General features: G+C 42.3%; 1 protein-coding gene across 3 annotated transcripts; it reads left to right on the top strand.

Moving 5' to 3' along the window:
* Positions 1 to 310: 310 nt before the first annotated feature.
* On the top strand, positions 311 to 10202 carry LOC141779777 (B-cell receptor CD22). Of its 3 annotated transcripts, none has more exons than XM_074654791.1 (19): positions 311 to 571; positions 679 to 744; positions 1535 to 1633; positions 2519 to 2630; positions 2707 to 2852; positions 2930 to 3050; positions 3129 to 3265; positions 3596 to 3718; positions 4032 to 4178; positions 4657 to 4762; positions 5105 to 5268; positions 5424 to 5573; positions 5748 to 5882; positions 7573 to 7654; positions 7805 to 7853; positions 8105 to 8191; positions 8336 to 8469; positions 8899 to 9025; positions 9161 to 10202. In XM_074654791.1, the coding sequence occupies exons 2-18, from the start codon at positions 696 to 698 to the stop codon at positions 8999 to 9001; spliced, it is 1944 nt and encodes a 647-aa protein (XP_074510892.1). In that variant the 5' UTR covers positions 311 to 571; positions 679 to 695; the 3' UTR covers positions 9002 to 9025; positions 9161 to 10202. The 3 variants fall into 3 exon arrangements, with proteins under 3 accessions (XP_074510892.1, XP_074510891.1, XP_074510893.1); XM_074654790.1 differs by having other exon boundaries at positions 315 to 571; positions 8899 to 9016; XM_074654792.1 differs by having other exon boundaries at positions 320 to 571; positions 5751 to 5882; positions 8899 to 9016.
* The last annotated feature ends 2311 nt before the right edge of the window (positions 10203 to 12513 follow it).

Raw genomic sequence — 12513 nt, 5'->3', positions numbered from 1 at the left:
ATTTGTGTGTTTTTTTGTATTTTATTTTGTATTTATTATTATTATTAATTTTATTTTGCATATATTTTATTTGTTGTTAGATTATTATTTTGCATATTATTATTATTGTGCATATATAGGAGTCATTTGATTTGTTGACCAAATGTGACAATATGTATATAAAAAATAAATAAAATACTTATTACAAAATAATGTTGTGAAAGTGACATGATCACAAGGATGTCACATTGTCACAATAACACAAAGCAGGAAACCAGAGTCATCACATCATTGACCTTAAGAGACTGTCTTAAGAGGAGAAGTGGAAAACAGAATGAAAATAGAAACAGTTGAAAGTTTAAAAGATGGAATAAAGGACGGTAGCTGAAGTTACTTCCTCTTCCTCATCCTCCGCCATCTGCCAGTTCCACTCCTCCTCCTGTCTCCTACCGCCTGATTCTGATCACCATCACTCTGACAGCTCACCTCCATCACTGCACACATCCCTCAGACAGCTCACCTCCATCACTGCATGCATCCCTCAGACCTCGTTCTGTCTGACTGACTGAGCTGAATGAAGATACTTTAAGGGGTGAGTGCTTCACATTTACTCATCTAGATGGTGGTGTTTTTTTGATAAATGTTTTGTTCACCTCTCTGTCTCCCTGTGCTCTTCTTCCTTCTCCGGTAACATTACAGAGCTCGTGTCAGCGGAGATGTTGGCAGGTGCGTTAGTTCTGGGCACCATCCTTTCAGCTTTACCAGGTAAGACGAAAAAAACACAACAAACACATCAGAAACTTTATTTTTCATCATGAGGTGTAAAACTGAACTGAACAAGGCTTTAATAAGTATATTCTTATTACTTATGGGGATGAGAGATGAACTTAATTGTCAGATATTTGTACTGTATTCCAGATTATACCATAAATGTGTCATACATGCTTTAAAACAACAGTTGAAAGATGAATGACTGACTTATAGGATCCATTATGCACCTAAGGTCCTGCAGCCAGGTGCCCTTGCCTTTACGCTCAAGTTATTTATAAGTATTGATTGTCTTTTGTGCAAGGTAGTCAGCCAGGCAGGCAGTTAGCAGCACAGGATGACACCACGGCTGCACACCGAGGCTCGTTTTCACTGCCTCACATTTTTATGTGTCACTCTCTGAGCGGATCAGAGCTGTGGTTTGACAAGTCTTTCTCTGAGGAGCCACACTGAAGGAAAACTTTTACTTGTGGCCAGTTGAAATTTACACCTCTTTTAGTCTTCAAGTATGTATTCCCTAAGACTTTGGTAGCTTATTTTATATGGCAAGCATATATTTTGTGGATGTGACAGCCAGTAGATGCTTCATAAAATCACGAGAGCAGATGTAGAGACAGTTAGAGACGTTCTTCATCTACTGTATCAGCCTGGTGTGATTTGCAGAAGTTTTTAGGTGTGTATTTTAGTGTGCCTCCTTTTAACTGTGCATGTGTGTATATACTTGTAGCGTTTGCATTTCTTGCTGTTTATGATTTTTACATGTTTGTGGTGTTAAATTGTCCTACAGGTATCCAGAGCAGGTGGAGTGTGTCATTTTCTAGGAGTCAGATCTGTGTGTGGGCAGGAACAACTGTCACTCTGCCCTGCCGTTATGACTACCCATCAGGTATCTAATCCATATATATATAAACCTTCTCTAGTTCTATTTTGTCTATTCATTTTTGTATTTGTTTTTATTTTCAAATATCTATGATGATTTATGAAGCCATAAAATGCTCTGGATGCTACATGTGTCCAAGTTCCAAGCAACTGAGGTGAGCTTAAAACCTTAAAGGGATAGTTTAGGTGTGTTGAAGTGGGGTTGAGGTCCATAACAGGTGTATTATTTACAATAGATGATGGTCGGCGCGCCCCCTAGTTTGGAGAAACAGACCAGGAGCACCGACACCGGAGCAAACCAATATACTGCTGTAGACGGGGACAGCAGAAAAACTTATTTTAGCCACCTAAAAGAAAGGCCCACCTAAAAAAAATTTATATTGGTTTAAGTGTACGCTATATTTAGAATATTTTCACTGCTTTATCTTGCTGTCAGACAGCCCTTTCCTTCTCCTTTCTGACATGGAACTGAACTGAACTGAAAGTCAAACTTATCTATGCTCTCTTCAAGGCCAGCAGGCTCAGATGACAAAAACTGTATAGATATGTTTCACTTTCGGTTCAGTTCGCCTTCAGAAATTATTCTAAATATATCGTACACTTATACGGATATCAATTTTCTTAGGCGAACGTTTCTTTTAGGTGGCTAAAATACGTTTTTCTGCCGGCCCCGTCCACATCACTGTACTGCTCTGGTGCCGGCGCTCCTGTCTGCTTCTCCAAACTGGGGGCGTGCCGACCGTCATCTACTGTAGGTAATACACCTACTATGGATAAGTAGCTCATACATCCCCACTGAGAAACACCCAAACTATCCTTTTAAAGCCTTATTATATGTTGCTACCTTTTTCCTCCTCCATGATTGTTTGTGTTGTTTTCTTTAACTCAACAGGTCACACTGTGAAGCGGGTCATGTGGTTCCGTGTGTCTGCAGAAGGTCGCAGGGAGTTCACTCACCACACTGACCCCAACGAGATCAGCCTGTCGTACCGCGGACGCACCCGGTAGGAGAAACACTCTTTTTAAAAAGATGACACGCTGTAAATGTGAAACATATGACAAATGAACCGTGGGTTGCAGCTACATCGGGGGCAGCTACTACAGCTGTTCAGTCCAGATCCGTGTTGTGAAGCTGAGTGATGCGGGCCAGTACCACTTCAGGTTTGAGACAGACCAACCGCTGGGGAGGTGGACCTCCCCTAACACCATCACCCTCGATGTAACAGGTAGGTTCATGCAAACGAACGCTGAGCTGGACTCAGTGGTTTTTGTGCATGTGTGTGAATGTCTGTGTGTATTTCAGACCTCCAGGTCCAGGTCCATCCAGCAAGACCTGCCAACATGTTTGGCATCGGAGAGACAGTGTTTGTGGGCTGCCAGGCAAGAGGATGTGCTGCTCCAGGAAGGAGCCTCGCGCTGTACAGGTGTGTTATTGTACATCGATCCCCCAGACAGTGGATCACAGCATCTATTGTAGTTATGATATGATGCTCTGCACACAGGAACGGACTAAACCTGGGCTCCTATGAGAAATGGATGATAATCAACCGCTTTGATCGGCAACATACTGGAGGGTACACCTGTCGACCAATCCCACCTCAGAACGTACAGTCACCATCGCTCTCGCTGGATCTGGGACGTGAGTAATCCCAATCAAAAACACATCTCACAATACCTGCTCTCATCTAAACATGCTTTCAGAGGGAGCATCTGGAACCAGTCCCATACAAGTATTGTGTTATTTTTGGGACACAACAGAGAACACAAGTAGATAAATGTATTTTAACAATTCTGTTGTGGAAAAATGATCAGTACCCACCTGCTACTGGCCCCGATGAAGGTGAAATTATGGAACTACGTTTAATAAAGTGTAAACTGCTCTTACATTTTGCATTATTTCATCTCTCCCTTTTTTTCTGTCCTCTTTGTCCCCATTTCTTCCTCCTGTTCACACCCTCTTCCCCTGCAGACGGTCCACGGTCCACCTCCATAGCAGTCGTCCCAGTAGGGGAGGTGTCAGATGGGGCGTCGGTCACTCTCACCTGCAGTAGTGACGCTGCTCCACCTGTAGAGAGCTTTGCCTGGTTCAAAGGTACAGGACAGCATGTTGCCGTGGTATTTTCACCAGTGATGACAGGACGCTTACTGTTCTGTGTCGTGGATATGAGCTAAGTCTTTGATGACAGGGATGTATGCTGTGCAGTTGGACAAGTGAAGGTCTCTAAATGATTTGTTGAAGCAGAGTAGGATCCAGTTTTCTTTGGACATTCATGAACAGCTGAAGTCTTTGAAGTTTCCCTCTAGAATTGCAGGAAATAAAATGTTATATTTCATAGTACTTAAGATTGTGCTCGTAATGTGAATTCATGTGTGCACTAATCTGTGTATCTTTATCTCTTCTCCAGACATGGACAGCGGCAGCATCCCAGACAGTTTTAGGCCTCAGCTCCGCCTGTCCCACCTCAAGTACACCGACAGAGGAGAGTACTTCTGTGTAGCACGCAACTCTCTGGGAACAGACCGATCCAAACCACTGCTACTCAACGTCACTTGTAAGTTTGTTGGATGTTTGCATTGTTACCACAGGCAGGGCGTGTTTGCAGTTCAGAATCAAAACTAAACTCTCAGATCAGAATTCAAAAACCTTTGTGAACCCATATTAAGTGAGGTTGTATGTTTCTATCTTAGGTCCTGTTGTGTAAATCTGTTAGAGGTTAGTCTGGGTTACACTGATTAGTCAACAGCTCTATTTTAAACTCTAGACATAATACTGTAGTAATCTTCTGTCATGTGGATTCAGTAGGAAGTGAGACAAACTCTACTGCCTTTAATACCAAAAAATAAAAAGTCTGCAGACTGTATCTACAGTATATGTCATATCAACTAGTTTCGCTTGTGATTGGTGGACGTTATCGGCCACTCAGCACGTTCGGTGCTGCCTCCGTTTCTTTCCACATTCTTTATTGATAAGCTCTTGGTCAGTTAAATGGATCAAAACATGAACATGACAGAAACGATGCTCCTGTTTAGACTCTCCAAAGAACACGCGTGTGCTGGTGAGTCCACCGGCTGATATCAGAGAGGGCTCATCTGTAAACCTGAGCTGTGTCAGCCACGCCCACCCTCCTGCCAGCAGGTATGACGAATACTTCAATACCTCTCCTCCAGATTCATCAGTTTCTACCAACTAATACATGATGGTGATGCGTTTTTTTTGCTGTTTTTGTCATCACTATCATGATTTTTGCATTTGTCATTATCAGACTTTCACTTTTCTTCACGGTGTTGTGAATAAGGACTGGGCAACATGGACAAAAACTATTTCAATATTGATAAATATTCACCTACTGTATATAAAACCCAGTGTTATATAATCGAATCATCAAGGACCAAAGATTATATTATTGCATATTGCCCAGTCCTACAATCATTTTCATCATCATCATCATCATCATCTTCACCGTCCTCCCTCCTGCAGGTATGCTTGGTATCGTATCCTAGGCGACCATGTGTTGGCTAAAGGAACCTTCCAGAACCTGACGTTCCCCTCAGTGCGTGCTCACCTGGCTGGTCAGTACTACTGCACAGCGTGGAACCGGTTAGGATACCAAACCTCCCCTGTTGCTACACTCACTATACTCTGTAAGTAGTGGCTGTGTCTTTTTTCCGGGTTTAGGTTTGTTATAAATATTTATCTGAGGACATGCTGACACATCCGTCTCTTTGCAGAACATAATTCACAAGACAACAACCTTCCTTAACCCTGTGTGTCTATCCTTCTCTTCCTCTCTCTCCAGACCCTCCTAAGAACACCTCAGTTCTGGCTCGTCCCTCCAGCGTGGTGGACGCCGGCCGACCTTTGACCTTAACCTGCAGCAGTCAGGCCAACCCAGCAGTGGACAACTTCACGTGGCACCGCTTAGCTCTGGACGGGGGCTCTGTACAATGTTAGCATCGTAAAAATGTGGTTCCGCTCAAGGTTAACATTATCATCAACTCTATAAGCTGTGCTAAATGTTAGTAGTCAGTAAGGTGTCTTCATGCTCTGTGAGCCTCCGGACTGTCTGTTGGTTTGGGTCCTCCAACACTCTCTGAATCTTCTTCTCGTTCTGTGCTCCGAGCAGCGTGGGGCAGCAGGTCCGGTCCCGTCTTCACCTTCTCAGAGGTCGGCCCCAGAGAGAGTGGCCAGTACTACTGCGAGGCCAGGAACCGAATCGGAGCCCACAGCTCTCCTGTCCTCACTGTACGAGTCAGAGGTACGTAATCATTCATGAACCGACACTTGTCTTTGTCCTTATCTTGTCTGTCCGTGTGTTTAAAGCAAAAAGAAAGCATTTAGTGTTTGTTAGTATATTTATACAGTGGAATATAAGTCAGCAACTATCAGACAGATTGCCATGTCATTCTTTTCAGACATTCATGTTCTCCAGAGGATATATCCTCCTCTGACTTTTCATCTAGCGCCACCAAGAGGTTCACATTTGTGGTTTTGCCCCCCGCCCCCAGGACAAACTGATATAATTTGAAAGTCATCATCAGGTCAAATTTTGAATTTGTTGAAGTACTTTGGTTTATACCATAGACTGTATATACAGATGGACGACAGCTCCCCAAAACTGAAGCCAAAACATCTGGATCACCCCCCGGTGGCTGGCTGCAGTATAGGTCATAAACCCCGGCCCCTCCATGTTAGCAGATGGGACATGGGCCAAACTAAAAGGTCCACGATAAATACATTTTTCCTAAAGATTCTTACTGTCATTTAGGTAGCTCCTATCATGCTGATGTTTGTTCAAGTGTTCATTTTTCAGATAAGTTTGGTTTTAATTAGTTTTTAAAAGAAAAAGGGGGTGAGACGTCATGATTGACAGCTGTGATTGACAGCTGTGATTGACAGCTGTGATTGACAGCTGTGATTGACAGCTGCTCTGAGTGAAGTAGTTGCAGCCGGAGGCTCGGGAAATATACTACAGAGGAGATGTAACTTTAACTTTCCATAACCGTCACCAGTCTGTGTAATAGAACGTGTCAATTTGATCATAAATGTAGTTATAGAGATTTTATGGTTAGTTGTTGTGTTTGTGCTCGACTTGTGATTGGCTCGGACGGGTAAGTGGGCGGGACCACGATACAGCGGCTCCAGCCCACCCCCCACGCCCCCACACCCCGATCGGTACTGCGCATATAACTGGGCCTAAATACAGCCTAAATACAGCCTGACGTAGCCACTAGCAGGGCTAGACTCTCATGTTCTCCCTAGAAGATTTTTCCTAAATAGCTTCCCAACACTACAGGTACACTCTGAGAGCTCTTTCATTTCATAGCAACCTTAGAGACAAAGAAATGTTATTTATGTGGTGATTTTCATGAGTTGTGAAGGCCTTCAGTGGTTCATCTCCACTGACACTCCCCTGCTTCTACTGTACTGGTCGTGTACGCTCTGAGTCATTGTGCACGCCGTTGTCACTTTAAGAAGTGCAATGGAAGAGATGAGGTGTCTCTGATAAGCTTAGTGAAACACCCCTGTCCCATTTTTACATCTATGTTTCTGATTATCTCAGAGAATGAGTTGATTTCTCTGAGGGCTGTTTGGATTCTGTGTGTTTGAAACGGCGGGGGATGAAACCTTGCTGCCATTATCGCAGCATGAGGTCCGGGCTCCAGTCTGCGTTGTGTATGGTCTTGTGCATGGTTTTCTGACTGTTTTTCTATAAGTCATGGTGAGTCATGTAAAGCCCTCTCTCTATGAGGGCTGATGAGGTGTTGTGGAAAACTACTATTTGAGTCTAGACAGCTGAAGAAGTGGAGTTGGGTTTGGAAATCACAACTGGAAACACAAGTCTCGAGTCTAGACGATATATCACTTCTATTTTTATTCATCCTTCCTTTCTTTCTTCTCGTTTCTAGTCATGTTGATAACCTCTATTATCATCCTCCCGCTGGCAGGTCGTCTTAAGGTCATTGCGTTGGCGTCAGCTGTAGGGGTGTCTGCTGGACTCATCACTCTCACAGTGGCCATTATGATCAGGTGACAGGAAGTACACTGCTGTTTACTCACTGCTATTTCTGCACTCTACCACATGATTTAAAAAGGATTTCATGGTTTGTTTGCATTACTTTTGCGGTAGCAGTCGTCACTTGGTCATGGTTTGATATTATTGTTCCTGTGTCTTCACAGTAAGAACATGCACAGAGTGGACATGGAGTCAGGAGAGGTAGCAAACAAGGTACAGTACTTATTATATATTATTACTAATATTAATCATTTGTTTTAAACTGAATCTTAATTTTTTGTTTATCCTGTAGCCGACAGTTTAAAAACATGCTTTTCATACTTGATGCAACATCCCACAATGCAGTTCTCTCTGTTAAAGACAAAAAAACAACCCTCAGTTTTACTCTTTGTCTTGTTCTGTGTGTGTGTGTGTGTGTGTGTGTGTGTGTGTGTGTGTGTGTGTGTGTGTGTGTGTGACCCCAGCGTCCGTCAGTGACAGCTGACACCATGTTCTATGAGTCAGCCCAACAGACCTTTCCAGTGAGAAAGGGCAAGATGTCCGACATACCGGTACGCAACCCAGTACACAAAAATAACTCTAGAAAATAATGACAATTAAGAATTATCCCAAAACAAATGTCGATGTGTGTGTGTGTGTGTGTGTGTGTGTGTGTGTGTGTGTGTGTGTGTGTGTGTGTGTGTGTGTGTGTGCAGGAGGAGCCAGAGGACTTGAGTGACAGCGCCCACCCCGCCATCGTTCCTCTGAAGGATGCTCCACCAATCACAGAAGTAGAAACTCCCAGCCCCGCCCCCAACTACATCACTGTCCACTACTCCAAGTTGTCCAGGTACATACCGTCCTCCTCCATCTCTGTCCTCTGAACCACATCTCTGTCTATTTCACTCTCCCTCTGTCTCCGTCTTCCTCTTTTCACTCCGTCATTTACACCATCTGTTGACCACAGCAGTGATCTACTGTTTCATGTCTAGCATTTTATTTTACAACCAAGTTGCTTTCTTCTTTATCTTCCTGTCATCGCCTTCTCTCTCGTCTCCTTACACTTTCCTCTCCTTGTCTCTCCTCTCTTTCCTTCTGTGATATCCAACACCGTCTTCCCGTTTATGAGAGGACAATAAATTTCTCATCCCAGTTTTTTTGGACATTAAAAACATGTTTTAATGGTTCTGGAGCAGAATGAGGAGCTGCTTTTATGATCATAGTCAGATGTCCAGATGAACTCATATGGTTGACTGTTTGTTGTTTCTGTTGGGTTCAGTGTGGATCAGGTGCAGGTCCACAACCTGCCACTGGGGGGCGACAAAAAGCCGAAGGATTCCTCCAAAGTTGTTTACACTTTACTGCACCAGCCTCGCCACTGACCGGCAGGAGAACAGGTAAATCAGGTATATGACACTTTACAAACCTCAGAGGTACACTGGTGCAACAAACAAAATTTAAACCCCTGAAAGAAATGTTTTCTATTAAGTTAACTCATGTTTCTACTGTCCACTACTGTCCTTTTCCATCTCCTACCTCAGGTGAACAACTCATCAACCCTCCTCGTGAACCAGTCGCTTTACTTCCATTCACACTGTAGGACAAGAAACGACTCCTAGTGACGATGCCTTACTGTCCGCCGTTCTTGGTCAGACGTGTCTTTACGGACTCTCCATAGTTCACCAGACCACGAGGACGACATGTGGTCCTGGTGCTGTCTGGGAGTCCAGCTCCTAAACCGTGTTGCATGTCTATCCCTTTGTTTTCTATGCATCTTACTGCACCACTGTATGCTGCCTGATGAAGCAGAAATGCTTCAAAACTATTACAAAACAAAAGGAAAACTAGCATTCACCATGTTGGCCATGTGCTTGCATCCATACCCACAGTACAGGTTCTATCTACTGTTGCTTTTGAGTTGATAGCTGACACTGAAATACAAGTAAATAGATGATGCTACAGCATCATGTGCATCCTCTCACCACTGAAAAGTGATTTGTATTCAAACATAATTGTCTCCAATAAAAATGACGCTCAAAGACATATTAGTGGAAGAAACCTTTAGAAAATGATTTGACATCTAATAAAGAATAAAGAATATGTAATATTTGACATGAATTTACAGGCTTATTTTGATTGCTGAGGCTGCAACATTTATTCAGTTGATATAACTTCCAATTAATCAATCTTTCCATTTTTACGTAGAGTAAGCAAAGCCAACAGTAATGCAATAAAAAATGACATGTTGTAGTTTGTTACACTGAAGAAAAATAAAACTAACAAAGTCCTGTAGCTTGAATGTATGTTGCAATGGTTGCAGCTCACAAACAATTAACAGCTCTGCTCATTAAGAAAATCTGATTTTTGTTTTCTCTCTTTGTTTCAGTCTTTGTGAAAAGCATCAAATCAACCAAACTTGTTGTTAACTCAATATCTTCTTTCATTTCAGTGCAACTGGTCTGTTTTGGTATGCTGAAGATGTAAAATGACACTTGGAGTCCTGACAGTGAACCATGTTTGGTTATTTAGCAAGCACTGCTAACAAAAGAAAAACACTGGCAATAAAGACGTTATCAAAAACAGCAGCATGCACTTTGTTTGTATTCTGTGGTAAATCCACTCTACTAATTTGTGTGTCAAATTTAAAGAAAAATCTCCTGCTAACTCTTTTCTTTTGTCTTTTCCCGTTTTAATATTGCTGCAGTGTGTCTGTCTGTCCATCTGCGATCAGGATGTGTGAAAGGTTCAGGGAGAGAGGAGGAGCTAATATGTGGAGAAAGGCTGACGAGGGAATGATCTGCAGGTGAGGAGGAGGGTGAGGCAGAGCTGATGAGGGAAGTGGGAACAGGTGTGTGGATGGGCGCGGCAGTCAGGTGACAGGGAGAAAGGAGGGAAAGTCCGAGGACAGATGAAAAATAGCAATGATTTGATTCATTGAGAACTAGAAATGTGTCTATAGAGGAGGGAAATAGAGACACAAGTGTGACACTTTTGGAGAAAATTCAGTCTATAAGATATCTTAACAAGTGCATAATCATTAATAATTGTACTAATTATTACAGTCTAATGAGTGCTTTGTACTGCATTGGTTCCTGACCTTTTAGTCTTGTGACCCCTTCAAATGAGGCATGTGTGACCCTTCACCACAGGTTATGGCCTTAGTTAGGAGCAGTTCAACCAAAGAAGATTTTTTTCCATCGTAGATTGTTTGGATTGCCTGGAGAGGTGAATGTATCCAGTATTTCCAAAGAAAAAAGAAAAAAACAAGAAAAATATGGAAAAAAAAGGAAAATTTGTGTATAATAGAAAATATTTATTTTTCCCTTTTAGTCCTTCAGTTATTTTAATTCCTTTAATCGTTGTGTGACCCCTCACATTCATTCCCCAGGTAGGGAACCACTTCTGTTGTAGATTATCTTTTTCTCTACTATGAGGGCACTTTTGATTTCTCGCTCATTTTGGAAAAAAAACTGTTAACATATGCAGTATTTGTACACATCACATCACATTTAAAGCTGTTGCTGGAGTTAATACTATATACTTACTTTTAAAAATGGAAAAATCCTCTCAGCATGTCACTTCAAAGAAGTCTCCTTTCTCAATATTTCTACAGTAAGTAGGCATATTTAAAAGACATAGATTAAAATCTATATTGGCATAATTTAGATGTCTTTTTCCTGCTGGTTGACACTTGTGTTCTATCAGAAATAGAAAGATGCCACTGAGAACAAAATATCTCCAGAGAGCAGCTTGCAGGCAGCAGTGTTGTTGCCCTAAATGTTCCTAAGCTGTCATCTAGGGGCTTTCACCACACCATCATTTAAAACTGAAAAAAGAAATACACTGTAATACTTCTGGCTCATCTTTGAATGTAACACTAAGAAGAAATGTGGGAGCATTCTGGGGTCTGCAAAGAAGTTTACTCCCACAAAAATATATATTCATTCTGCTTGTTTGATTAACTCTTTCATCCATTCTGATTACAAATGTGGGACAGTGGATTGCACTATTTTTTCTTTCACAACTTGTTCACTTCTTCTTGCATTACATATCACTCAACATCACAGTCTGTACTAAAGCAATAACTTTTATTCCTGAGATCTTGCTCTCTAACCCACTTGGTGCTGCAAGAGGAAATGTTTGGTGCAATAATAGTGCATATATCATGTACTTATTGTGACATTTCCTCTCTTGATATGGAGCTGCAGTAGATATATTTGGTTGGGGTAATGTGCTTAAAGTTATGACAAGACAATAAAAAGTCTACACTAATGGTTCATGATATTAGAGGCAAAAAACAGACGACAAACCTGCACACTTTACTGACACTGATAGCTCCAAGCAATTTCATTTATAAAAGCAACGTTTCGATCAAAGAGGCATGGTCAAATAATAATAAGTTTCTTATTGTAACCCTCCAGTGATTTGCATTGTCGGGTGCACGGTCCAGTAACACCCCCCTGTGGACAAGGACAGACCATGCTGGCGATGACGATGTGGGACCAGCTGTTTGTGACATGTCGGCCACATGTTTTCTGTTTTGATCCCTGTGTCCCAGATTAAAACTGGCTTTCAACTAAGAACCCTTCAGTGGAGCTGACCTCTAAACCCCCACCGTGTCCTAAGACAAACAGGAGATTTAAGAGAGTTTTAAGAAACTGAGTTTATAAATCCCTGCAGTCAGATCACAAAGCAGTCACACCTAGTAGAGTTTGCTTGAAGGTGCAAGATATAAGGAATATAATTCCTACGGATCTTCCTCACATGGACATTCAGCCTGTAAGGAGCTCAAACACACAAATCCTGTGGAGGTCCGAGGAGCCATCGCAACACCAACTCATCACATACTGACGCTTCGTCAGAACCCTTGGCATCACTTTTTGGTCGCAGTAAC

The sequence above is a fragment of the Sebastes fasciatus genome, chromosome 12 (assembly GCF_043250625.1).
Source record: "Sebastes fasciatus isolate fSebFas1 chromosome 12, fSebFas1.pri, whole genome shotgun sequence".
NCBI lineage: Eukaryota > Metazoa > Chordata > Actinopteri > Perciformes > Sebastidae > Sebastes > Sebastes fasciatus.
The sequence above is the reverse complement of the archived record's forward strand: the minus strand, read 5'-3'. Positions and strand labels throughout refer to the sequence as shown.

Excerpts from the sequence above, each read along its gene's own strand:
- LOC141779777 (XM_074654791.1), top strand. The coding sequence starts at position 696 with ATGTTGGCAGGTGCGTTAGTTCTGGGCACCATCCTTTCAGCTTTACCA. Across the intron at positions 4,179-4,656 it reads ACTGCTACTCAACGTCACTT|ACTCTCCAAAGAACACGCGT; the intron begins GTAAGTTTGTTG and ends GCTCCTGTTTAG. Across the intron at positions 7,655-7,804 it reads ACAGTGGCCATTATGATCAG|TAAGAACATGCACAGAGTGG; the intron begins GTGACAGGAAGT and ends GTGTCTTCACAG.